The sequence below is a fragment of the Zootoca vivipara genome, chromosome Z1 (genome assembly GCF_965207765.1).
Source record: "Zootoca vivipara chromosome Z1, rZooViv2.hap1.1, whole genome shotgun sequence".
Lineage (NCBI taxonomy): Eukaryota > Metazoa > Chordata > Lepidosauria > Squamata > Lacertidae > Zootoca > Zootoca vivipara.
The window spans coordinates 72,321,153-72,345,907 of record NC_142583.1 but is presented as its reverse complement, the minus strand read 5'-3'; the positions used below and the strand labels follow the sequence as shown (position 1 = coordinate 72,345,907).

Below are 24,755 nucleotides of genomic sequence, written 5' to 3'. Positions count from 1 at the left end.
GACTGCAAGAAGATCAAACCTATCTATTCTGAAGGAAATCAGCCCTGAGTGCTCACTGGAAGGACAGATCGTGAAGCTGAGGCTGCAATACTTTGGCCACCTCATGAGAAGAGAAGACTCCCTGGAAAAGACCCTGATGTTGGGACAGATTGAAGGCACTAGGAGAAGGGGACAACAGAGGATAAGATGGTTGGACAGTGTTCTCGAAGCTACGAACATGAGTTTTACCAAACTGCGGAAGGCAGTGCAAGACAGGAGTGCCTGGTGTGCTATGGTCCATGGGGTCACGAAGAGTCGGACACGACTAAACGACTAAACAACAACAAATTTGGAAAGCTGAGGTACAAAATATAATGGATCCAAAATACAAACGTTATATGACATTATTTGCATAGCACGTTTCTGCTAGCAGCAGGTCATCTTCCGCCCACTGGGTATGTGGTCTTTTTGTACCCAAAATCAAGGAGTGACCCCCAGTTACAAGTTAAGCATCTTTTATTTTGATTTAGTTTTCTGTAAGACAAGTGTGAGGTTAACATTTAATCTTGAACTGGGATTGGTCTTTATCCTATTGGTACCTGGATTTTATGTCAGCAGCTTGCAGATCCCATTCATTGTGGTATGTTGTACCAAGGATGCTTCCTTCACCACATCTCTACGCCACCCATTGCTTTCCCTAATTAGCACAGGTGTTACATCTTGTGCTTCAGACCTACACTATACATTCCCAGTTTTAAAACTCCTAACTACAGTGGTACCTCGGTTCTCAAATGTAATCCATTCCTGAAGACCATTTGAGTTCTGAAGCATTTGAAAACTGAGGTGCAAAATTCAACTGAGGAAAATGAAAAACATTCAGCAGAATCCATTCAACCTCTGAGGCACGTTCAAAAACGGAAGCATTTACTTCTGGATTTTCAGCATTCGGGTTCTGAAATGTTCATCAACAGAGACATCCCGGAATCGAGGTACCACTGTATTTGCTTTTTTGCCTACACACATTTGCTTCTGTTCATTATATGTTGTGCGTCTATTAATTATTGGACATATATTGTCCAACACCAGGTACAGTCCCTGGCAGAACATGTGTTGGTGCACCCTTCAGGAACGATGGGCGTGTGAATTGTTGGACACCTTTGCTTGAAGTCACTTGAGGGACCTAGAATCATAGAATCATAGAGTTGGAAGAGACCACAAGGGCCATCCAGTCCAACCCCCTGCCAAGCAGGAAACACCACCAAAGCTTTCCAGACGTATGGCCGTCAAGCCTCCGCTTAAAGACCTCCAAAGAAGGAGACTCCACCACACTCCTTGGCAGCAAATTCTACTGCCGAACAGCTCTTATTGTCAGGAAATACTTCCTAATGTTTAGGTGGAATCTTCTTTCTTGTAGCTTGAATCCATTGCTCTGTGTCTGCTTCTCTGGAGCGGCAGAAAACAACCTTTCTCCCTCCTCTATATGACATCCTTTTATATATTTGAACATGGCTATCATATCACCCCTTAACCTTCTCTTCTCCAGGCTAAACATACACAGCTCCATAAGCCATTCCTCATAAGGCATTGTTTCCAGGCCTTTGACCATTTTGGTTGCCCTCCTCTGGACACGTTCCAGCTTGTCAGTATCCTTCTTGAACTGTGGTGCCCAGAGCTGGACACAGTACTCCAGGTGAGGTCTGACCAGAGCAGAATACAGTGGTACTATTACTTCCCTTGATCTAGTTGCTATACTCCTATTGATGCAGCCCAGAATTGCATTGACTTTTTAAGCTGCTGCATCACACTGTTGACTCATGTCAAGTTTGTGGTCTACCAAGACTCTTAGATCCTTTTCACATGTACTGCTCTCAAGCCAGGTGTCACCCATCCTGTAATTGTGCCTTACATTTTTTTTTTGCCCAAGTGTAGTACTTTACATTTCTCCCTGCTAAAATTCATCTTGTTTGCTTTGGCCCAGTTGTCTAATCTGTTAAGGTCATTTTGAAGTGTGATCCTGTACTCTGGGGTATTAGCCACCCCTCCCAATTTGGTGTCATCTGCAAACTTGCTCAGGATGCCCTCAAGCCCATCATCCAAGTCATTGATGAGGATGTTGAATAAGACTGGGCCCAAGACAGAACCCTGTGGCACCCCACTAGTCACTTCTCTCCAGGATGAAGAGGAGCCATTGATGAGCACCCTTTGGGTTCGGTCAGCCAGCCAGTTACAAATCCACTGAATGGTAGCATTGTCTAGCCCACATTTTACCAACTACTTTACAAGAATATCATGGGGCACCTTGTCAAAGGCCTTGCTGAAATCAAGATGGGCTATATCCACAGCATTCCCTTCATCTACCAGGCTTGAAATTCTGTCAAAAAATGAGATCAGATTAGTCTGACATGACTTATTTTTCAGAAACCCATGCTGACTTTTAGTGATCACAGCGTTCCTTTCTAGGTGCTCACAGACCGTTTGCTTAATAATCTGCTCTAGAATCTTTCCTGATATTGATGTCAGGCTGACTGGGCGGTAATTGTTTGGGTCCTCTCTTTCCCCCTTTTTGAAAATACGGACAACATTTGCCCTCCTCCAGTCTGCTAGGACTTCGCCTGTTCTCCAGGAATTCTCAAAGATTACTGCCAGTGGTTCGGAAAACACCTCTGCCAGTTCTTTTAATACTCTTGGATGTAGTTCATCTGGCCCTGGAGACTTGAATACATCTAAACTAGCCAAGTATTCTTGTACTACCTCCTTACTTGTTCGGGGCTGTGTTTCCCTTGCTGAATCATCTGCTCCATATTCTTCAGGTCGGGCATTGTTTTCTTTTTTGGAGAAGACTGAGGCAAAGAAGGCATTGAGGAGTTCTGCGCTTTCTCTGTCCCCTGTTTGCATTTCACCATCTTCTCCTCTAAGTGACCCCACTGTTTCCTTGTTCTTCCTTGACCTACCAGTGGTGGCACCAACCTGGCACACTCCTGTCTTGACTAATCCTCCCTGGAGAAGATCAGAGAGGCAGGTGTAATTATGGCTCTGTGAAAGTTCTAAGGGTTCATCCAAGTAGTGGCAGCTATTGTGGCAAGTTTATGATGGCAACTTCCTTCCAAAAAGTTTGTGGTTTTGGACAACACCATCTGAAGTGATGGTTGGACTCCACCAAACCCAGCAACCCTCTCCACATTCTGTTCCCCAGGAAAAGATCATGGCAGGTCATAAGGGGCTTGGCTGGATAAGGGCTGTGGGACAAATGTAAGTTCCTGCACTTAGGCAGGAAGAACCAGCTACATAAATATAAGATGGGGGACACCTGGCTTACTACCGGTAGTAGTATATGTGAAAAGGGGGTTTGGTGGACTACAATATGAACATGTGTCAACAGGATGATCTAGCAGCAAAAGAAAGTGAATGGTATTTTGGGCTGCATCAACAGAAGTATAGTTTCCAGATCAAGGGAAGTTATAGTCCCACTCTGTTCTGCCTTGGTCAGATTCCACCTGGAAGACTGTGTCAATTTAAGAAAGACATTGACAAACTGGAAGGTGTGCAGAGGAGAGTGACCAAGATGACCAAGGGTCTGGAAACCAAGCCTTATGAGAAGTGGTTGAAGGAGCTGGGTGTGTTCAGCCTGGAAAAGATAAGAGAGAGCAGATATGATAGCCATCTTCAAATATCTCAAGGTGGAGCAAGCTTGTTTTCCCCTGCTCTGGAGGGTAGGACTCGAACCCATGGCTTCAAGTTACAAGAAAGGGGATTCTAACTAAACATGAGGAAGAACTTTCTTCCTTGGGATGTAGTGGGTATTCTGTTTTTGATGCTTTAGTTGAGATTCTTGCATAGCAGGGGATTGGACTAGATTACCCTTGGGGGTACCTTTGAACCCTACAATCCTGCAATTCTATGATTCTATGAAACTCTGATGACTACAGTGTTTGGCTTTCCTAGCAAGGCCAACCAAATATCATAGACTCCTAAAGAGACATAATAATGAACACTACATAATAGATAAGCCCAAACAACACAACAAGAGAGAAGGAAAAAGTATGGTATGCAAGAGAGTTACCGTAATTTTAGGAAAGGGCTGGTCTGGAATAAGGAAGGAAGGAACAGAAAGATAGAACATATGAACCCCAGAAATCAAAAAACACAGTCAATGGTCTACTCCAAGAACTCTGACAGACATGTAGCTGTTGATAGAGAAATCACTGAGGCTGCTATACTGAACAGAGCTGACTATCCCAGCCAACCCACTTCACCACAGATTTGAAGATGGCCTGAATATCTTCAGAGCAGAGATCCTTGACTTGAAGTGGTGCCTTGTGCAAGGAGAATACAAAGCAATGATTATACTAAATTAATTTATTGGAAGTACAGAAGCTGGTTTTGACTGAATTCTCCCATGCTTCATTTTCTTGGAGGTTCAAATCTTTGAGATTGCAAATTAAGGTCTCTTTTTCCAGTCTTGAGGAAACAGGACTGCTAAGGTGCTTTCAGTTGTTGATGACAGAGAGTTGAGCTCTTTCATGCCCCAATTCCATAACCCGGATTGCTGATTTTTTAAAGGGGGGGGGAGGATTGATCCACTGCTTTTAGCATAGAGATCACAGAATCCAGTTTTATCAAGGGTCTACCGTATACCATCTTGTATCAGGCATCTTCTTACATATCCACCGTTTTTCTACATTACAGGGAATGTTTTCCCAACATTTAGTTGTTCTGGAACAATGTGATTTTAATATGACACAGGGTTCTTCTTTTATTTTGTCAGGCTGACCATGCATCCAATAACTGAAAGCAAAAGGCAGCAGTCAGAAATCCATCAACTGAAACTAATGAATCCACACTGGATGTCTACTTTTTTCTAGCATTAGTGAAATACTCAGCTCAGTTCTGTCTCATTCCTGCTTTCTACCTCAAGATTGCCAGCTACTCATAATTGTAGTGCATTGTTTGTATTTTTTAGATTTTGTCCATCAGCAGAAAAAAAAGTATTATGGGGGGTAGTTTCCCTCTCTATTGCTTCCTCCTGCAAGTTATTTCTCACACAAAATTGCAAAGGATGAGTGCATTGCTTGGAATACACAATGCTATGCTCAGGAAACTGCAATCAAGTCCATCTGCTTATTTAAGAATTTTACAATCCTATATTTCAACCCCAACATTTTCAAAACAACTTATTAATCCTGGCTCCATCTGAAAAAAGTGGTGGTTTTTTTGACGGAGTCAGAGAAACTGAGGTCCACTGACTCTGAATATAGTGAACTTGCTTCTTCATCATACCTATTATTAATCTGTCACCCGTGAATTCCCGACAAAGTTTCTACAATACAAAAAGTAAAGAAATTTTGTTCACACTTACGTGTTTACTACATTTGGGCCATGATGCCATTTCCAATTTCCATTCTCATGACGGAGTCCAATCCAGGAATCTTCATGTGCAAATTCTGTTTCTTTTTCTAGAAACGCCTGCAGAAAGCACAACCAGAGTCTTTCCTAGAAATGAGGAACCAGAACCCCCTTTCAAATAATTTCCAGACAAAGTTTCTTCTCTGGAAGACAAGAGGCTCCTTCAGATGATCAACAGGAGTGAAATGTGAATTGACAGCGGGAAGTTGCACCACAGAGATGCACCTTGCAACTAAATCAAGGATGGGCAAACCCTAACCCAGGGGTCAGCAAACTTTTTCAGCAGGGGGCTGGTCCACTGTCCCTCAGACCTTGTGGGGGGGCTGGACTATATTTTGAAAAATAAAATGAACAAATTTCTATGCCCCACAAATAACCCAGAGAGGCATTTTAAATAAAAGGGCACATTCTACTCATGTAAAAACATGCTGATCCCGGACCGTCCACGGGTTGGATTTAGAAGGCGATTGGGCCGCATCTGGCCCCCAGGCCTTAGTTTGGGGACCCCCTGCCCTAACCCAATATATATATATAAGGGCCTGGTGACTTATGTTTCAGTGTATCTGAATAAGTGTGCATGCACACGAAAGCTCATACCAATGACAAACTTAGTTGGTCTCTAAGGTGCTACTGAAAGGAATGTTTTTATTTTTTATTTTGTTTCGACTATGTCAGACCAACACGGCTACCTACCTGTAACCAAGGGCAAAAGTCAGCCTGACATGGGTTTCAATTTAGGAACCATTGCTTCACAGCCCAGAAGGACAGCCCCTGAGTTCTAGAATACTAAAGCTCAGTTAAAAACTCCCACACAACTTGCTAAAAACATGGCGACAGTAAAAACTCAGCTAGAGGAGGAACAGAAGGAAAATCAGTCAGCCTAGAATCTGAACCCTTAAAGTGAGTGCACACAGGAGGATTTTCAGAGTTCCATCCTTTCTCCAGAAACCTTCTGGTGAGTCTTTTACTCTGTGAGTTTGGGTACTCATTTCATCATTAGATCCTGCCTTTTAATGACAGATCTTGCAATATAACCCCCTTCCGGCAAGTCCTTTCTCCCTCCTTTCTTGACTCACCACTGGGGCTGCATTCCCAGATCCTCTTCTGTGCCTTTTGCTGGCCTAAAACCTCCTCATTTGTGGGGACAGATACAATTTAAAGACTGCCTCTCTAGTTCCATGCCTGATGGTTTCCACCTGCTTTACTTGTACATTTCTTAATAGATACTACCTCCCCTGCTAGAAAAGAAGCAAAACAAGCCTCCAGTACTCTTCCCTTCAGTAGATCACAATTCATTCAAGAGTGCCCCATGACATATTTCTGCTCATGGAGAAAGAGGGGGAAGTAAGATGTCCATGCAGTAGTATGTGGAGGCTGCCAGAGAACTTTTCTAGGCACCCAAAGGACTTAAAATCAATTAATTGCAAGAGAGTGTCAGGAATGTGGCCCCCCAGAGTGCAACGGAAGAGTCAGCCTCATAAATTGAGCTGAGTGAGCAAAGGGCTGACTGCAGATGAGAGCTGTTTGTCTGATTTTTCTTTAGAGAGAACAGCCCGGCCCCCCCTCCTTTCCAGGGAAGAAGCCGTTTGCTCCCAAGGAGAGGAAGAGTGGGAAGTCGGCTAAAGCGTTGCCATGCAGCCACCAGATAAGCCAGTGTTGGAGGTTGAGTCTTCTGGGGAAGAGCCAGACCTACGGTCCTCAAACGAGGAGATTGGAGAAGATCACAGAGCAATGGAAGGGAAGGAGATGAAAGGTGGGATTTTGGCGTTCTTCCTGTTGGGCAAGGGACAATGAGTCAGACTGAGCAACTAAGATTAATGAGAGCCGGCAGAACACCATGCTCTGGGTGTGTGTGTGTGGGGGTTTGTTTTGTTTTTTTGTATATAAACTTACATAAAACTGATGGAGAGTCCTTGTTGCTTATCAGGCTGCTCACCTGCTAGAGATCATTATAGCGAGTTTCCTGGTGTTGTACTCACCTCCACAGCAGCATCTTCAATAAATGTCAGCCAGGACTTTTCCTCCTCACAAAACTGTTTTGCACTGAACCACGACTTTCTTCGATCTTCAAATAAATAGAGACGCCCAGCATGTGGCATCCACTTTAGACGAAATTTTCTAATAAGGTCCTCTTTCAACCCAGCAAGGAATTCACAGGGAAATGAGAGGGGGCAGAATTTGAGAGATGCCAAGTTGAAGGTCTGTGCAGATCACTTTAAAATACACATACACACTCGAAATGAATTACATGATATTTCATTGCCACCCATCACAATTTACTAATGTAACAGGATAGCCACCCTTCTGCCCTCTGAAATGTTTGTTCATGTAATGAACATATTTAGAGGCTAGTTTCAATGAGAAGGTGTTATTCATTTCCCTCCCTATTACCATCTTTGCATTCACCAATTGATTTGCAAATAATTTTCTCATACACAGCCTATTTTGTCCTGGATAGTGAAGGTCTGAATTGCTCAATCTGTTTTATCAAAGTAGTGTGTGAGAGGCAGAGGGCAGCTGGGCCCCTGAACCTCCAAGAGCTGTGCAGACAATCATTGTCTCAAAGGAACTTACCAATTGCAACTTGTACTTCATACACTTTGAAGTTCCATGCAACCAATTCTTCTGCTAACTTCTGAGCTCCACGAAATATTTCAGAATCTAAAACGTTTGAACAATTCAAGTCAGTGGTAATTCAGACATCCATCGATGTATATAAAAAGTCACTTTCCAAAATCTGATGTACAATCACATTCCAGTGTGGAAAAAAGAAGCAGAGCCCTGCGATGGAGCCTAGATAGGAGGAGTCCTGGTTCTTAGTGTCTGGGGTGACCAAGGTTCAAGGTTTACTCCACCCTTCCCCAATAGTGTCAACTGTTACATCCATTTCCTTTCTACTGAGGGATATTGGTATACTGATGGTAAAACTTGTCCGATCTCCTGGAGAAGGCTATTTTGTGGCTTGACCTTCATGGTTCTTGAAAGGGAGTGGGTTGTGTGTCTTCTTTATGCACACAAGGACACACTGGACAGAGGTTGCCCTATTCAAGTGGAATTTTCAATGTACGAGCTGCATACACATATCCCTTTACCGTTTTGCTAGCACTGAATAAAGGTTCAAGCTTCCCGAAGAGTAACTTAGGTCCCCAAAGGTATTCATGGTGCCAGCAATAGATATGTGCTTTCTGCAATTGAAAATGTTCTCGGGCAAGTTCTCCACGTTCAAACTTAGTTTGCTGCAAAAATGTTCAGTACACAAAATTCTCAAATTGAATGTCATAGGATTAAATAAAAGTTTTAGAAAAGCCATGAGAATTTTGAGTTGGAACCACAACTGAGGAGATGCCAGAGGTTCGCAGTGGGACCCATGTTTTACACTCGCACAAGGCCAGCCTCAATACATGGCTGAAACTGGCATCACTTGGCAATGCTCGCTTGCCTGCTTCTCAAAATAGCCAGACAGAATGATTTGTGTGGGGCCAATGCTAGAATTAAGCCATTTAATGTGGTCTGAGTCACAACAATTTCTATTGTATTAAATCAGTTCTAGGCGCGTCGATTCCGTAACTATTAACCATCTTATCAATAAATTCAAAATAAAAGTGGGGAACAGCTTGGCACGAAGGGTGAGCACTTTTCAGAAGAATAGTGGTGCTGAAGACTTGCACAGAGACTTGCAGGACCTGGGGGAAAAATATAATTTTGGAGGCTAACCTGTGCCATTCCCATGGAGTTATGGGGGCATCCAGGAGACGTGAATCAGGAAAGCCTTCCTCCTCAACTGAAGGGGTTTGTCATGGGCAGAGGAGAGGGATGATGGAATTAAAGCCACATTTCCTCCTTATAGGGTAAGCTCACCCAATTATAACTGGTTTAGGAGATCAACAGTTGTTTGGGAATACTTACTGCACATTGGCCTTCCCTTTGAACCAAGAACTTAAAGTCTTAAGCTGTAATTGATAAAATGGGCCCAGTTTAAACCCACACTTCATGTCTTACATGCTTATTTCTAGTCACCTCACACCATGTGTGATACTGTAGAACATGGGAATTGCATACACATGGTGCAGAAATTAAGATGGGCAACTTAACAGAATTTTAGGACTTTCTGGTGCATGAGTCAGTTTGTAAGCATGTTGAGTCTTCTCTTACAATGATAGGTTTTTCAATATTAAAATTGTCCATGCAGTACCTCAATTCCTACCCCACCCCCATGGGTTTTGTTTCCTCTGGGATTTGCAAATTCATTTTTATTATAGTCATACTATTTATTTGTATCTCACTTTCCCCCCCAGACTGGGACTGAAGGAAGTTTACAGATAAAAAATGCAAAACGCAGATAAAATAGAAAAGCTAAAATCATAGCAAAGTCAATCATTAAAAAGTTATTAAACATTAAAAAACACAAAACAACATAAAAAACTAATCTTTTAAAAATACGAATAACAAGAATAAAAAACATCACAGTGCCAGCCCTTTCCTTAAAAAACAGACAGTTCCTTGGAATAAAAAATGTCGCCACTTGCTGAAGGAAGGGCAACAAGAAGGCAATCCAGTTTTCCTAGCCAGTCCCATAGCAAAGTCAACCAATTCAGGGAAATCATAACAAAATGGACAGATATACAAAGGAACTGGTTGATGACTGGTTCTGATTTAACAGGTCCAGGCTTCAGCAGACACAGGCTCCCAACTCTGCATATTTTGAAAGCGGTTGTTTGTGGGAAGAGGCGCGTTTTCAGAGGACCAGTGTTGGAGGAAAGGTGGGCTCTTAATTCTTCCTCTTCCAATCACCCTCCACTCCCCAGCTACTTTCCCCTCTCTACATAAGAGTCTTGAAACAAGTTCTACTGTGGGGCAATACTCCTTGATGGGGTGTGTGGCTGGGGAGCAGTGTTCATGAATATACTGATGGAAACTTATCACTTACCATTCTTGTTCTGAAGGGACGGTTCCCTTTTTATCATAAAGTCTCTGATAGTTTTCATTGCTCTCTTTTCTAGATGCCTTTTGTTCCGCTCGTAGATATCTAGAAGGGATTAAAGAGAAAAAGAAATGGTATGCCAACACACTAGTCTGGGCATGAGTGTGCTACACCCCTTCCCTCCCAAATAATAATTGCTTAGAATGATTTTTGAAAATCAATTGAAAAGATTCTAAGAGCTCTGGCCAGGTAAAGGAATAATTTTTAGAAAGTTTTAAGTTGATTATTATTATTATTATTATTAATTTATACCCCGCCCATCTGGCTGGGTTTTCCCCGCCACTCTGGGCAGTTTCCAACAAATACCAAAATACATTAAAATAAGACAAATTCCAGTAGCAATCCAGTTTTTAGAAATCATGAATGGTACGCTTTGACCTTGAAACTAGAGCTGATGAAGAATAACGTGAAACAGGGCCTTGTCCTGGATTTCTAAAAACTGGATTGCTACTGGAATTCCTTTACCTGGCCAGAGCTCTTGGAATCTTTTTCATTTGATTTTCTCAACTCTCCAAGGACTCCAATTTATTTGTAGAATGATTTTTGAATCAAGACTCCCTATGCCTTCTCTGTGAAACCTGCTTTTTGTATGACAGTCATATTTTCTAGCAGGCGATCTGCAGTCTTGTATACCTAGTGAACTGGTTCTCCCAGCCCTGCTGAATCCATTGTGATATTCCTTGGAATATAGTCATGCAAAGATCATGGGCACATTGGGTGATGACATCATAACTGACTAGGGATGCAACGCCTTCCTCCCATTTTATCTTGCCAGTGGAAAAGGCTTTCTGCCACCACATCAGGAAGGAACAAGGCAGACAGGCTGCAGACCTGTTTTCCTAGGAGGAGGCACAGCCAGCAAACGTGTTAAACAGAGATCCCCTGTACAACTTAGGAGAATCGCTTTAAGAGAAGGAATCTCTCATTCAGCTGACAAAGATTAGAAGAAATAGGAGCAGAGAATTGCACGCTAGGAGAGAGAGCTCTGCAGGATGCTCCAAGATGTTGCCCTTCCAATGGCAGGTGAAGACTTTCTTATCTCAAGAGACTTTTAGGAACTGACTGTTTTGAACGAAAGAGCTGGTTCTGTGATGTTTTTCTTGTAGTTGTTATTTTTAATAGTTCTTTTTATATATATTATTTTAATTCCATTAGTGTTTAATTGCTGTTTGGTGATGATCGTATCTATGTTTTTAGCTTTCTCTGTTTTATCTTCTGTTTCAAGTGTATCTGAAGAAGTGTGCATGCACACAAAAGCTCAAACAAAAATAAAAACTTAGTTGGTCTTTAAGGTGCTACTGAAGGAATTTTTTTATTTTGCTTCGACTCAGACCAACACGGCTACCTACCTGTAACTATAACTCTCTTTTATCTGTAATAAAAGCATCAAACATTAAAAACTTCCCTAAACAGGGCTGCCTTCAGATGTCTTCTAAAAGTCAGATAGTTGTTTATTTCCTTGACATCTTATGGGAGGGCGTTCCACAGGGAGGGCGCCACTACCGAGAAGGCCCTCTGCCTGGTTCCCTGTAACCTCACTTCTCGCAATGAGGGAACCGCCAGGAGGCCCTTGGAGCTGGACCTCAGTGTCTGGACTGAACGATGGGAATGGAGATGCTCCTTCAGGTAAACTGAGCCAAGGTCGTTTAGGGTTTTAAAGGTCAGTGCCAACACTTTGAATTGTGCTCGGAGATGTACTGGGAGCCAGTGGAGATCCTTTGGGACCTGTGCTATATGGTCCCGGCGGCTACTGTAAGCTGTGTTGAGTCCCAGTCTGGGGAAAAGGTGGGATATATATATATGAAGTCTCTGGAGTATTCAGAGACAAGAAACAGAAGCATTTGTTTCAATGGGTGAGATTCAACCACTTCCTTACCTCATACTGGGAGGAAAAAGATCTTAGCTTGTGGGGATAACACGAGGAAATTGTGCTTGCATGTGTGGGAATGACTGAGATCTGGTGCTGGCAAGCCACACCGATCTGCGAGAGTGTGGGCATTAGCGCGGCAAGCCGGCTAATGTCAGAATGGGAAACACGTGAAGAAGGACAGGTCAGAGGCTCAGGTCAGCAGGGCAACAGGTCACAACAGAGCTAGAAGGATCAAGGAGGATCTGGATGGAACTGGATGAATCAGGACAAACCAGATGGGTCAAGCCAAGGAGGGTAACACAATGGGAACTAGGAGGGGGTGTTTACAGAGTGACATGTGCTTGGAGCATGGACAGAGGGCATGGCAAAACAACACGTGGGCTATGGAGGATGTCTTAGGGAGTGACCGGGTGTGACGTTACAGGAAACATCACCTTGTATGGGACTGCACTGCTGTAATTGGCTAGAAGTTACACTGTCGTCGTAATGATTAACTGTCATCCTGAGCTTTCAATAAAAGGAAGCCCTCGAGCTCTGCTCTTGGTCGCCTTCCCATTGAGTTCAACCTGCCTCGAGTCGTGCCGTCTTTGCCCCAGACAACATTAGCTGAGGCTGGATGATGCCCCCACTTTTGAAAGTGTTCTTCAAAATGATGTAAAGCCCAACCATGACAACTCTATAGCCCCCACCCCAGAGTTGAACTTACACAGATTAGTAACTCCAACTGCAGCAAAGAACAGGACCAGGCACAGCACCACCGCAGTAGATGCAGCAAGGGAAGGTTGAAAGGAGCACTCTCTTATGTGCTGCAAAAACGCAGCATATTTTCCTTGAAGTGCAAAAAGAAAGGAAATTATGCTTTAACGATCACGTATGAACATCCCGCCATTATCCCATTAAGGTATGGTTCATTTTGCTGTGTTTTTGGAATTCTTGCTGACGCATAGAGCTATTAACATATATACAAGAAAATCAGGCGAGACCAGAGCGCATAGTTGAACTATGGAATTTACTCCCACAAGGGGTATTGATGCCCATCAACCTGGGTGGCTTTTAAAGAAGGTTAGACAGACTCATGGAGGTGAGGTTGACCAGCTACAGCAGCTATTTTCTGCATTCACTGTTAAAGGCAGTATGCCTCTCAAAACCCATTGCTGGGTATTGCAAATACAGTAAGGACTACGCTGTTGTATTCAGCTCCTGCTTGCAGGCTTCTCGTAGGCATCCGTTTGGACACTGTGAGAACAGGGTGTTGGACTACATGAGCCTTTCCCCTGACCCAGTGGAGCTTTAAAACACAATCTACTGTATATCAAACAAATCTATAAATTGTTTGGGGTGTTTTTTATCCTTTTTTATTTTTATTTTTAAAAGGGTTACATAACAAAAGCATTAGTTCATTCCACGTATCTTTACAACTTGCCCCCCCCCAAATCCTCCCCCTCCCTTCCCACTCTCCCCCCTGTTCGGGCCTCCCTTCTTCATATCTTTAACCATGTACACAATCTGTTCACTCATGCTTGTATATTCGGGTTGGCTTCTCCCCTTTCTACCCAGTTCCTATAAAATGCCCACTTGTTTGTGATTTTTTTTGGCATTTATTTTCCCATCTATCCTCTACTGCTATCTGTGCAAATATTTCTGATTGTACATATTCAAAAACATAATCTTTCCATTTTTCTATATTCCACTTAGCTTTTTCTTTCCATCCTAGAGCAATAACTGCCATTCCAGCTAAAATCATGATCTCATACAACTCTAGATTATTACGTTTTTACTTTCTTATTTCCCAATATTCCCCAAAATAGCAAGTGCCTATTAATTTCTATGTTTATTTGGAATAGTCCAGAAAGTACCCTTATGATCCTCTGCCAATATTCCTTAACCAAATTGCATTCCTGGAAAGATTATATCCTTAAGTATTTTTTTTACAAAAGCCCATTTTAAATGTCTCTGGTATTTATTATTTGTTATTTCTTGCTGCTTCCTTCCTCTCCCGACTTCCATCTTCTTTTACTCTCTTGTCTCTGCACTGGAGATTCTTCACTAGACTCCCCCTGCTAGTCTACCTGTAGTTCTTCCACACTTGAGAGTTCTTGTTCAAATTGTCTTTGTGTTGAACCAACTCCTAGTTTAATTAGCTTTTTTTTTTTTTGCTTCGTCAGGGTTTCCTGCCTTCTTTATAGACCACCAACGTAGTGGGGTAGGCCCAGGAAAAGAGGATTTTATGGTTGTAAAGAGCTTGTGCAAACTGCTGCATTCGTTTCCTTTCTTGCAGCGTTTCCGGGGAGAAGTCCTGTCTCACTATGACCTTTCGTTGTTTGAACTGCAGGTCTGCTTTCTGGCGTAGAGATTTATAGATTTGATCCCTTAGCTTCTCTCTTGTAAATCCCATAATTACATCCCTAGGATGTCCGGAGCCTCCTCGTGCTTTAAACAATCGATGGGCTCTCTCAATCTCGTATTGCTCGATTTCAATTCCTTGTTCTTTGAGCCATTCTAATATCACCTTTTCCAGGTCTTTATTCTCAACTAGTGTCTTGAAGCCCATTAAAATATTGGGTGCTAGAGCAGGCCTGTTGCCCTAGCAACCTCGGGGACATTCGTAGAGGCATCTTTGGGGCCTGATCCGGAGGCTAGGGGTTTCCCCGCTGCCCCGATTCTGGTGCTCACGATCCCCGCATCACACGCCACCCAAAGCCGCCTCCTCCTCTTTGTGACGCATTGGCTCCCTCCCTTCCCCGTCAGTGCAGAAGCTCCGCCTCGGGAGCCCAAATGCCAAGGCTGCTCCTCCCTTCCCACGTGTGCTGCCGGCGGAAGGGAAGCAGCGCCCGCGTGCCCAAGTAGCGTGGAAGCGCGGCCGGGGGCCTGTGTAGGAGTGGCGCCGCTGCTTATGGAGTGCGCCCGTTTGTGGAGCCGGCGGCTGCAGCCAGTCGCGCTGCGCGTGTTCGCCTCGGGGATCTGCTGCTCCCCATCTCCTTCCCGCCCCTGCGGCAAACCCCGTTTAGAACCAGCCAATGGCGAATAGTGGGAGGAGCGTAGGGGGGGAGGGAAAGAAAGCAGCCTCCTCCTCCTCGCGCTTTAGCGCAAGCGCAGTGAGGCGCTGTCCGGCTGGGAGCGGTGGTTGGCGGCCGCAGGGAAACAGTAGGCAGAGGGGGCGGAGAGCGTGTGTGTGTGTGCGTCCAGTCTCTGCGTCCAGTCCCTGTGTCCGTGGGGCACATGCGCAGTAGTGCAAACCCAGGGACACAGGGACTGGACGCAGAGACACTTGGACTTTATTATATAGGATGTCCTCTGAAGTGCCTGAAAACTTCAAATTCCTTCTACATTGTCTGTCATTCATTTGCGAGATTCTTTTTGTCAAGGCATCTATTTTATTTATGTTTGCTTCTGCTACCTCTTTTGCATACTCTGCTATTTTCGCAACTTTTTCTACTGTAGCAGTCATTCTTCTCATTTCTGCTTTCAGTCATTGCATGTCAGCGCAGACATTTATCTCCGAACCCTGGATCATCTCCCCCAGCTCCTTTATAGATTTAGCCATCTTGTTAAATCTTTTCTCGAGTCTTTCCTCAATAGACAAATTAACCGCTGTTTTAAGCACTCATTCACCTCCCTCCAGTATCTGGACTTGAGCCCGGCTCTCGACAGTTTATCTCTGCTATCAGTTTGCCATAAATTATTTGTTTTTCAGGCTTTTAATTAGGAAAGTTCCAGGAGCGAAATGGGTGAGTGTCTACTCACGCTGACACATTCGCAGTTCTCTCGTTAGGGGTGTTTTCTAAATAGGTAAGTTGTCTCTTAAGGAGTCTACACTAAATAAACAACTAAGACATTCCAAACATCAAAAAAACCACACTATCCTTTCTTATAACAATCTGAAACAAAGATGCAGACTTGAATGAAAGATTATATGAACAGCACCTCAATAAGTAGTCGGGACGGAGATATAGAACAATGCAGGTAAGAACAAGCCGTCTCAGGAACAGTTTCTTCTCTAGAGCGATTTTGGCTTTAAATGGAAAGCCTGGACTTTGAAGTCATCTTATTTTACTTGCTATTTTGTATTATATTTACTGTTTTTAATTAGGTTTTATAATTTTGGATTATGCGGAATGCTTTATCTGAGTGGATGTAGCAACCGAGTTGTTGTTCCCGCAAGGGGACAATGACAATAAAGATATCTTATATCTTATAGTCCCCAGTGGAAGCCACCAGAGCATGGCCTTGGCCCCAGTTGGGCTCACCATAAAGAGGTCCAAGAAGTCCCTCCTCATACATAGCTTTAGCTTCTCCCCAGGAGTGGTCCATTCTGCTTTGCCACCTGCGGCAAAATGGGAAGGTGCCACCATGTTTGCATGCCATTGACCCCACCTTGCTGCCCCTGCTGAAGTCTGGCTTACCAGGCTCATGCAGCTGCAGCTTCCGGGTTCTGGCAAGATCTCAGAAGAGCCCCATGAGATCTTCCCAAGATCCTGGTGAGGCCACACAAGACATGAGGACTTCAGGCGATTTCATTGAGCTCTCACCCAGAAACCACCTCTACCACTTCTCCAATGATGGAGGAGCATGTGCCCATTAGATTCTACAGCCTGAGGCAGTTTCTTCAGTCTGCCTCATGGATGGGTCACCCCCGCTTCTCCCGCTCCACTCTGTGATGGAGCATTCAGGCCACACTTGAATGACCACACCTGCCAAGTTCTCTTTTCCCTACCATAGGGATCTCAGGATGAGCAAGCCAAAGCTGGCTTTCTAAGTCCGCCTCCCATGTCAATTGTCAGGCTAAGTGAATGGAGAAGTCTTCCTTGCCTGCCATTTCTTTCTGTCTGAGGTTCCCTGTTTAAATAAGTAGAGAGGAGAGAACATAAGCTAAAGCTTGGTGCTTCGCACCACCGCTGCCATAGCCAGCAGCAGAAGAAGACGCTGGACTCAAACCCTGGTTAGTTGGTTTGACTAAGTGAGCCTGTTGGGCTCACAGAGCACTGCTAGCTTTTCTCCAGCCCTCTTCACCACAACTGGTCACAGATGCTTCCTGTTGCTCTCCCACTTTTCCTTTCCAGTGTGTCCCTCGTCTATACTATGAACCACTTCTCTGTGTGCTGCATACATACCCTTTCTAGGAGGTGGTTTTCGTCTGCCTTTTAGTTTTGTTCTGGATGCCACACTGGATCTAGAAGAGACATTGGATCTAGAAGCCACATTGGATCTGGAAGCTACATTGGATCCAGAAGCCACGTTCGATCTGGAAGCCACGTTCGATCTGGAAGCCACATTCGATCTGGAAGCCACATTCGATCTGGAAGCCACACTGGTTTTTGAAGCTGCATTGTGGTCTTGGATCACATAATATGTAATTTATTAGAACATCAGCTCATAAAAAAGGGAATAGAAAAGGCACTGTGTACTAGGAGCTTGACCCCAGTAGAATAACCCCCTCCAAAACTTGGGATGTCTTCACCAAACTCTGCATGGGATTTCCTGTGATGAGGTTGGGCATCTGTCAGGGGTTGGCTGGTTGAGGAAGAGTGGTGGCAGCCAGTAGTCCAGGAGGCACCTGAGGGGGGAGGGAACTTTGAACCATGTTCAGACTGGTGGGACAGGGAGGAATCAGCAACAGAAAGTGAGTGTGAAGGAGAGATGCTTGAAGTAGCCACAGAAAGAAGGGTCGAGAAAAGGCTAGAACAATTAAGAGAAGCTGAGTCACAGCGAAAAAACGCATGGAGGGAGGTATAAATAAGGGAGAGAGAAGATGGAACTTCAGCTTCTGCAACTGACTTGCTTAGCTGATGGATGTGCAGTGCGCTGTCTCCTTGGTTACTGAGCAATAAAGTTAATTACGGCCAAGCCGTTCCGGTTTCTGCTTACAGCATTGGACCCCAGATGGAAGGGCTTTTCTGGCAGCCTGACAGGGTCTCACCACAAGTGCCATTTTGAATCAAATATGTCTTTGGCATGACTTCACCCAATTGATGGCACAATGGGTCCAAACTCATATATTACAGTATCCATTTAAAAAACACAACGTTCTGAGATTCCAGGCAGCATCAAACACTACCTGCTAGTAAGTTATAAAATGCGGTTAATCCTGAGGATTGATTAGGTGAAATATATAGCAATGCTATTTAAATGCATCATTAATCAAGCTGAATAAAGATACGCCTATATAGAACTATATAGAACTAAATGTCAGTTCATATGTGCTGACGATGGAGCAACAAAGTAAAAGATAAATCATCAAATAATTATTTCAATTAATGAACAGTGTGGTTCATTTTTTTATTAAATTTAATAAAATTTAATAAAATGTCGGAAGGTGGAAAAGAGGCAGGCGCTCAACCGAGAGTAGTGTTCCCAGAGATAAATCTCTGCCCTGTCCCTCAATTTCACACTCATAGTAGAACGAAGGAAAGGAAGCAGGAGTCAGAAGGACAGAAAGGAAAGCTCAGAGGTGAGTAGAAGAACTCTGCCTTCCTGTATTTCTCTGAAGAGGAAATAACAGCGGAAAAAACCTACCTTCCGCGAATGTCAAGCCTCCCACCATTTTAACTGCTCATTCGGATTGGACCCTTATGTCATCCTGTGTTCGGAACAATACAACAAGAGTAGACAGTTAGCGCAACTTCTATCAAATAATTTAGTAGTCTAAAGACAAATCAGAATAACAACCTACAAAAACTTGCCTCTTTCTGTTGACAAGATCTTTTTCTTGGCTTCCATCTTATCTCCTCATGTTGAGTGTTGTCTCATCCTGGAGTTCTTCTATGTGACCATTGAACGGAGTAAACTATTAAAATAATGTCTTGAGACAAAGCTACCATTTACAGAGCAGTCACACCATGCTACGGAGTTGGCATGAAAAACTTGTGTGCATCCAACCCTCACTTTGTTTTCAAACATGGAGTTGCCTATTCCCTGGAGAACTACAGGAATCTGCTCATCTCCCACTATAATAGGGCAACTGGGGCCTTCCGACTTCTAGCTCAGTGACAGAGCACGTACTTCATTCAGAAGGCCCTGAAAGGCATCTCCCATCATAAGGAACTCCAGCAGTAGGCCTGGGAAAGGCCTATCTTTGCCAGAGATCCTGGGCAGCTGTTGCCAGTTGGCTAGATAGCATATGGGGCAAGACAACCAATGGCTGAACTTAGAAAAAGGCAGCTGATTATGAATGATTTATTCCCCCTACTTTGGATACCGTGGTGCCTCACTAAATCCTTTATCTTCTCTCTGCCTCAGCTTTTTCCTGCAGGTGTTCCTTCCTTCAACGGCTTCAACCACCTTCCACTTTCATGCAGAACATTCCAGAACTCTTCCCATTCTGCTCCTCCCTGATTGGGACTGGCAGGCAGCCAATCAGCATTCCACAAACAGCAGAAGTCACTTACTTCTCTCACACATGAGAGAAGGCACTTTCACACATGAAAGGGATGCTCAAGAATATCATTGGAACACTATAAAACACAAAATGTTCACTTGAAACAACCTGCTGGGGAACCTCTTCATTGTGTTCCATTATGTATTCTGCTCTTGGAAATCTGCAGTCTTTCAAATGCTACTGGACTACAATTCCCATCATCCATTTCCATTGGAATTTCTAATTTTGTTTGATGGGTGTTCATAGAATTGTAGAGTTGGAGGGGAAACCAAAGTCCATCTAGTTCAGCCCTGTGCAATGAAGGAATCTCAACTAAAGCATCCATGACAGGTGGCCATCCAACCTCTGCTTAAAAACCTCCAAGTGGAGATTCCCCGTTCTGGACTTATTTGGATCAATCTGGAGTCTGTGGTGATGTGGGCTGGCTCTGATACTTTGAAACCACCTCAGAGCCTTGGGAGGGCTTATGACACCTTTTGATACATTTTTGTAAATTGCTCCGTCACCAGGTTTCGCCCCACATCCCCTCTCCCGCAAAGCCTCCCATTACCTGCCATGATCTTTCCTTAGGGAACAGGATGTGGAGAGAGTTGCTGGTTTGGTATTATCCACAACCACAGCCCTAGACCAGGAGGAGTCAAGTGGGTTCTGGCCAAACAATGGTGACTGTTCCTGGTAATGGTGCGAGCATTGGCCTCTTCTCCGAGGACCATGTTTCAGCTGTGTGTGTGTGACCAATGTACGCACATGAATGTGTGTGCTCATGCATAAACTACACTGGTACCTTGGTTTCAGTACACAATTGGTTCCGGAAGTCTGTACTTAACCTGAAGCGTACTTAACCTGAAGCGAACTTTCCCATTGAAAGTAATGGAAAGTGGATGAATCCGTTCCAGACGGTCCGCGGAGTACTTAACCTGAAAGTACTCAAACCGAGGTGTACTTAAACCGAGGTATGTCTGTACATATATGGCACACATACAGCCTACACAAATACCTATGTGCAGGAACACACTCACACCTGCACTCTGGCACAGAAACATACATGCAGACTCACAATCAGCACATGCAGCTCTCTCAACCCCGTGTGTGGTTGGGAGGTGTGGAGACAACCTTTTGTTCTGCAAAAAAACAATCTGTTCAAAGTGAAGAGGAGTGTTTTCCCCCCAACCCTGCTCTTGTGTGGAGACATGGGCAGGTGGAAGTACTCCCTTTTGCTCCTTAACAAAGCTTGCAACAATTATTATGTTAACAAAAGCAGCCTCAGGAGGATCAGAGAAATTTGCTGCATAATCTTTGTGTATTGCAGTGGTCTTTGGAAGGAAATGGAGCAAGTTGTTTACATAGTTGATTGGGGTGGGTTTCTGTCATAAATACGAGAAGTCTTCCCCAACCTGTTGTTGTCCAGCGATAGCTGTCTTCAAATATATAGAGGAGACTGTCATGTCTTTAAGAATTATGGTTTATTTTACACATATTTACACCAGGGTGTTGAAAGAAAACTGAATAAAAATGAAAAAATTCCTTCAGTAGCACCTTAAAGACCAACTAAGTTTTTATTTTGGTATGAGCTTTCGTGTGCATGCACACTTCTTCAGATACGTATCTGAAGAAGTATCTGAAGAAGTGTGCATGCACACGAAAGCTCATACCAAAATAAAAACTTAGTTGGTCTTTAAGGTGCTACTGAAGGAATTTTTTTATTTTACTTCGATCCAGACCAACACGGCTACCTACCTGTAACCTGAATAAAAATGATGCACAGTATACAAAAACGAGCAAAAATGTAAAAATATGTACCAGATATATGCTGGAAGGGTCATTTTATCACATGTGGTGGTACTGTAAAAAGTTGAAGGGCTTTTGGGAAATTATAATGAATTGAAAAGGATGTTTAAATTAATAATCCCTTAAAAAAAAACAACCAAAGCCTTTTCACTAGGAATAATGGGGAGAGAGGTCCCAAGAAAGCTGACTAGTTTATTTATGTATGTGGCAACAGCAGCTAGAAGTTTATATGCACAGAAGTGGAAAGAGAAAATATTACCAACTAAGGAGGAATGGCTTATGAAATGGATGGAATATGCTGAAATTGTGAAAATAACTGCTAAATTAAGAGGACATAATGACAAAGTGTTTAAGGAGGAATGGAGACCCCGGATGGGTTACCTTTCAAAATATCACCAATATATGAAGTTGCGGGCAGGATTTAAAATATAAGCAGTGGATTAATGAAAGATTTAACAGTAGCGGGGTTTAGATAACAAAAATATATGTGTTGTAAAGCAGCGAATGAAAAGGAGTAAAAAATGAACATAAGGAAAGGATGGAAGTCAGGAAGCAAATTTGTACGTTAAAAATTGTATATGATGATCAATGCTTTGGAATATTGTTGGAGACTTAATAAAAATGATATAAAAAAAGGTGCAGCAGATACTGTCATGTATTTGAGAAATATGATTTATTTTACACATATTTACACCAGGGTGTAGATGGAAGGGAGTGCAGAGGTTATAGCATTCACATCTTAAGAGTGGCTTGTTTCCAACAGCAGGGCAGCATCAGATTGCAAGACAGCTGCTTGCCTCTGTCCCAGCCTGCCTTCAGCCAGCCTGCCAAGATGCTTCTGCCCTCCAGTCCCCATATGAAGTTCTGCCCCCTCCTTTCTCCATCCCAAGAACCTTTGCTAAGCGGCCCCTCCCCTTCTCCAAATCTCTCTGTTTTAAAAGGGACATGTTTTTCCTATGCAGCATCATGCTCTCTTCATGCTCTTGGCAACCCCTGTTGTGCACAGGCCCAAGGGTGTTCCTTTGACATTTTGATGACTGCCACTGTTTCATAATGGCTTGCACTCAACTAGCCTGGCCAGGGTTAGTTTGCAGAGGCTAAACCCAGGAATTTCCATGTTTGGCACAGTTCAGGAAACCTGCTGTGGCCTGTATTTTCCCCTCAATGTCCCCAATATTACCTGAATTCCACCATTTTATTAATTTCTAACATTCACTAACTCTAGACCTGTAACATTATGCTAAATTAATTTATTGGAAGTACAGAAGCCAGTTAGGACTGAATTCTTCCATGCTTTATTTTCTTGGAGGTCCAAGTCTTTGAGGTTGCAAAATATGATCTCTTCTTCTAGACCTGAGGAAGGAATACTGACAAGGTGCTTTCGATTGTTGACAGCAGAGGGTTGAGCTCTCCCATGCCCTGATTCCATAACACGGACAGCTGACTTTTAAAAGCAGGGATCGATCCACTGTCTTTGTTTTTAGCATAGAGCTCATGCAATCCAGTTTCATCAAGGATTTCATGTGTACCACCTTTTATCAGGCATCTTCTTACATATCCATCGTCTTTGTTTATCACAGCGAATGTTTTCCCAGCATTTTTTGGGGGTAGAGCAATGTGCTTTTAGGATGGCACAGGGTTTGTTATCTAAATCATGCGGCATACCTGCCTTCCAGTAACTGAAAACAAAAGGTAACACCAGAAATAAGTGAATCAAAAGTAATGAATCCACATTGGATATTTACTTTATTTAGGAATGTTAAGGAAATATTCAGCTCAGTTCTCTCACACTCCTGTTTTCTGTCTCAGGGTTGCCACCTATTCATAACTGCAATGCATAGATTTATTTTTATTTATTTTTAAAAAAGATTCTGTCCATCAGCAGAAAATATATTATGGGGGGAGTTTCTTTTTGCCACTGTGAGCTGTCTCACAGTATACATTCCATGGTACGTTATCTGATGCCTTTTTCACACTATATGTGTTTTATTTCTCACAGTTATATTGCAATTAGTGCAGAAGGTTATCCCCCTACTAAAGAGCAGGTAATAAATGTAGAATAAAACAAAGCACCACTATTTGATAAATGAGAATTGGGTGGCAGATTGGGGGAGGGGCACTCATTTTGTTAAGCCCCATGGAAATTTAACTCTAGAGATGAGTAGGGTGTCTCATTAAAGGAAAGCCACAGAACCACAACAAAACCCAATCGATTTTTTCTTTTTTTAAAAAAATGATGATAACTATATATATATATATATATATAGAGAGAGAGAGAGAGAGAGAGAGAGAGAGAGAGAGAGAGAGTTATCAATGATTTTTTTACAAAAGAAAAAAATCGATTGGGTTTTATTGTGGTTCTGTATATATATAGGGGGGGGAGGAATAGTTGGAGCAGAAAAATTAAACAAGGCCTGAAAAGCAGATGGGAAGGCAGGTTGAAAAAACTGCTGCTTAAAATACTACTCTAGCAATGAAGCTCAGCAGCAGAGCGTCCCCAGTGCTGCTTTTGTGAGCGGTGCTGGGCTTGCAGAAAGGGCGCTGTGAACTGTTGCATCCTTCTCATGGTGCCCTCCAATTGGAGGGTGGCTGAGAAGGATGCAACAGGCCTGCGCCCTGGTCTCTGTGAGCCCAGCACTATGGACTTACTCACACGGTCCAGGGTGCATGCTTGTTGCCTCCTTCTCAGTTGCCAACAGAACACCACAATGCCCTCCCTGCATTTTCCCTTCAAAAAAGCATCACTGAGCTTGGGGGGGCCAGGGTGCATCCTGTCGTGTCCTTCTCAACTGCCCTCCAGCTGGAGGGCACTGAGAAGGAAGCAACTGCTCATGATGAGGCAGGGTGCCATCATGTGCCCCCCAAGAAACTGTGTCTGGGGTGACAGTCCCCTCATCCTCCCCACACACTACGCCACTGACGAACCTCATTTGGTGGAGCCAGAAAAAATGAGAGCAGCAGCCAATGATAGGCAGAGCCAAATAATCCTGCTTTGTTCCTATTCTCCTTTCTGTTGAGCTCTATGATGGCAACATCGAGTCCAAGTCGGCAGAGGCTGACAGCCATTGCAACCCTCTGGACTGTTTGTAAATAAGGTGGTAATGACAGGTCCCCCATGGCTGGCTTGCTAAAGATGAGGCAACAAAACTATGAAGACTTTTTAAATACTCAAGATCACTGCATGCCAACTTTTGATTAAAATGAACTATAGATGGTTGTTTCCCTTCTACTAAACTCAAAAAGAAATATAAAACCACAGCCTGTGTGAATTCTAGATGCAGGTAAAGAACAAGTGCGCTCAGAGATGAATGCCTAACAAAGTTTCTACAATACAATAAGCAGAGAAATTTTGTTTACAC

General features: G+C 43.4%; 1 protein-coding gene across 1 annotated transcript; it reads right to left on the bottom strand.

Annotated features, from left to right (window-relative positions):
* Positions 1 to 4,318: 4,318 nt before the first annotated feature.
* On the bottom strand, positions 4,319 to 18,950 carry LOC148687423 (uncharacterized). Its single transcript, XM_088657147.1, has 8 exons — positions 18,904 to 18,950; positions 17,345 to 17,511; positions 12,940 to 13,062; positions 10,310 to 10,408; positions 7,957 to 8,043; positions 7,362 to 7,513; positions 5,336 to 5,469; positions 4,319 to 4,764 (listed from the first exon to the last, which is right to left on the bottom strand). The coding sequence occupies exons 1-8, from the start codon at positions 18,948 to 18,950 to the stop codon at positions 4,596 to 4,598; spliced, it is 978 nt and encodes a 325-aa protein (XP_088513273.1). The 3' UTR covers positions 4,319 to 4,595.
* Positions 18,951 to 24,755: the final 5,805 nt, after the last annotated feature.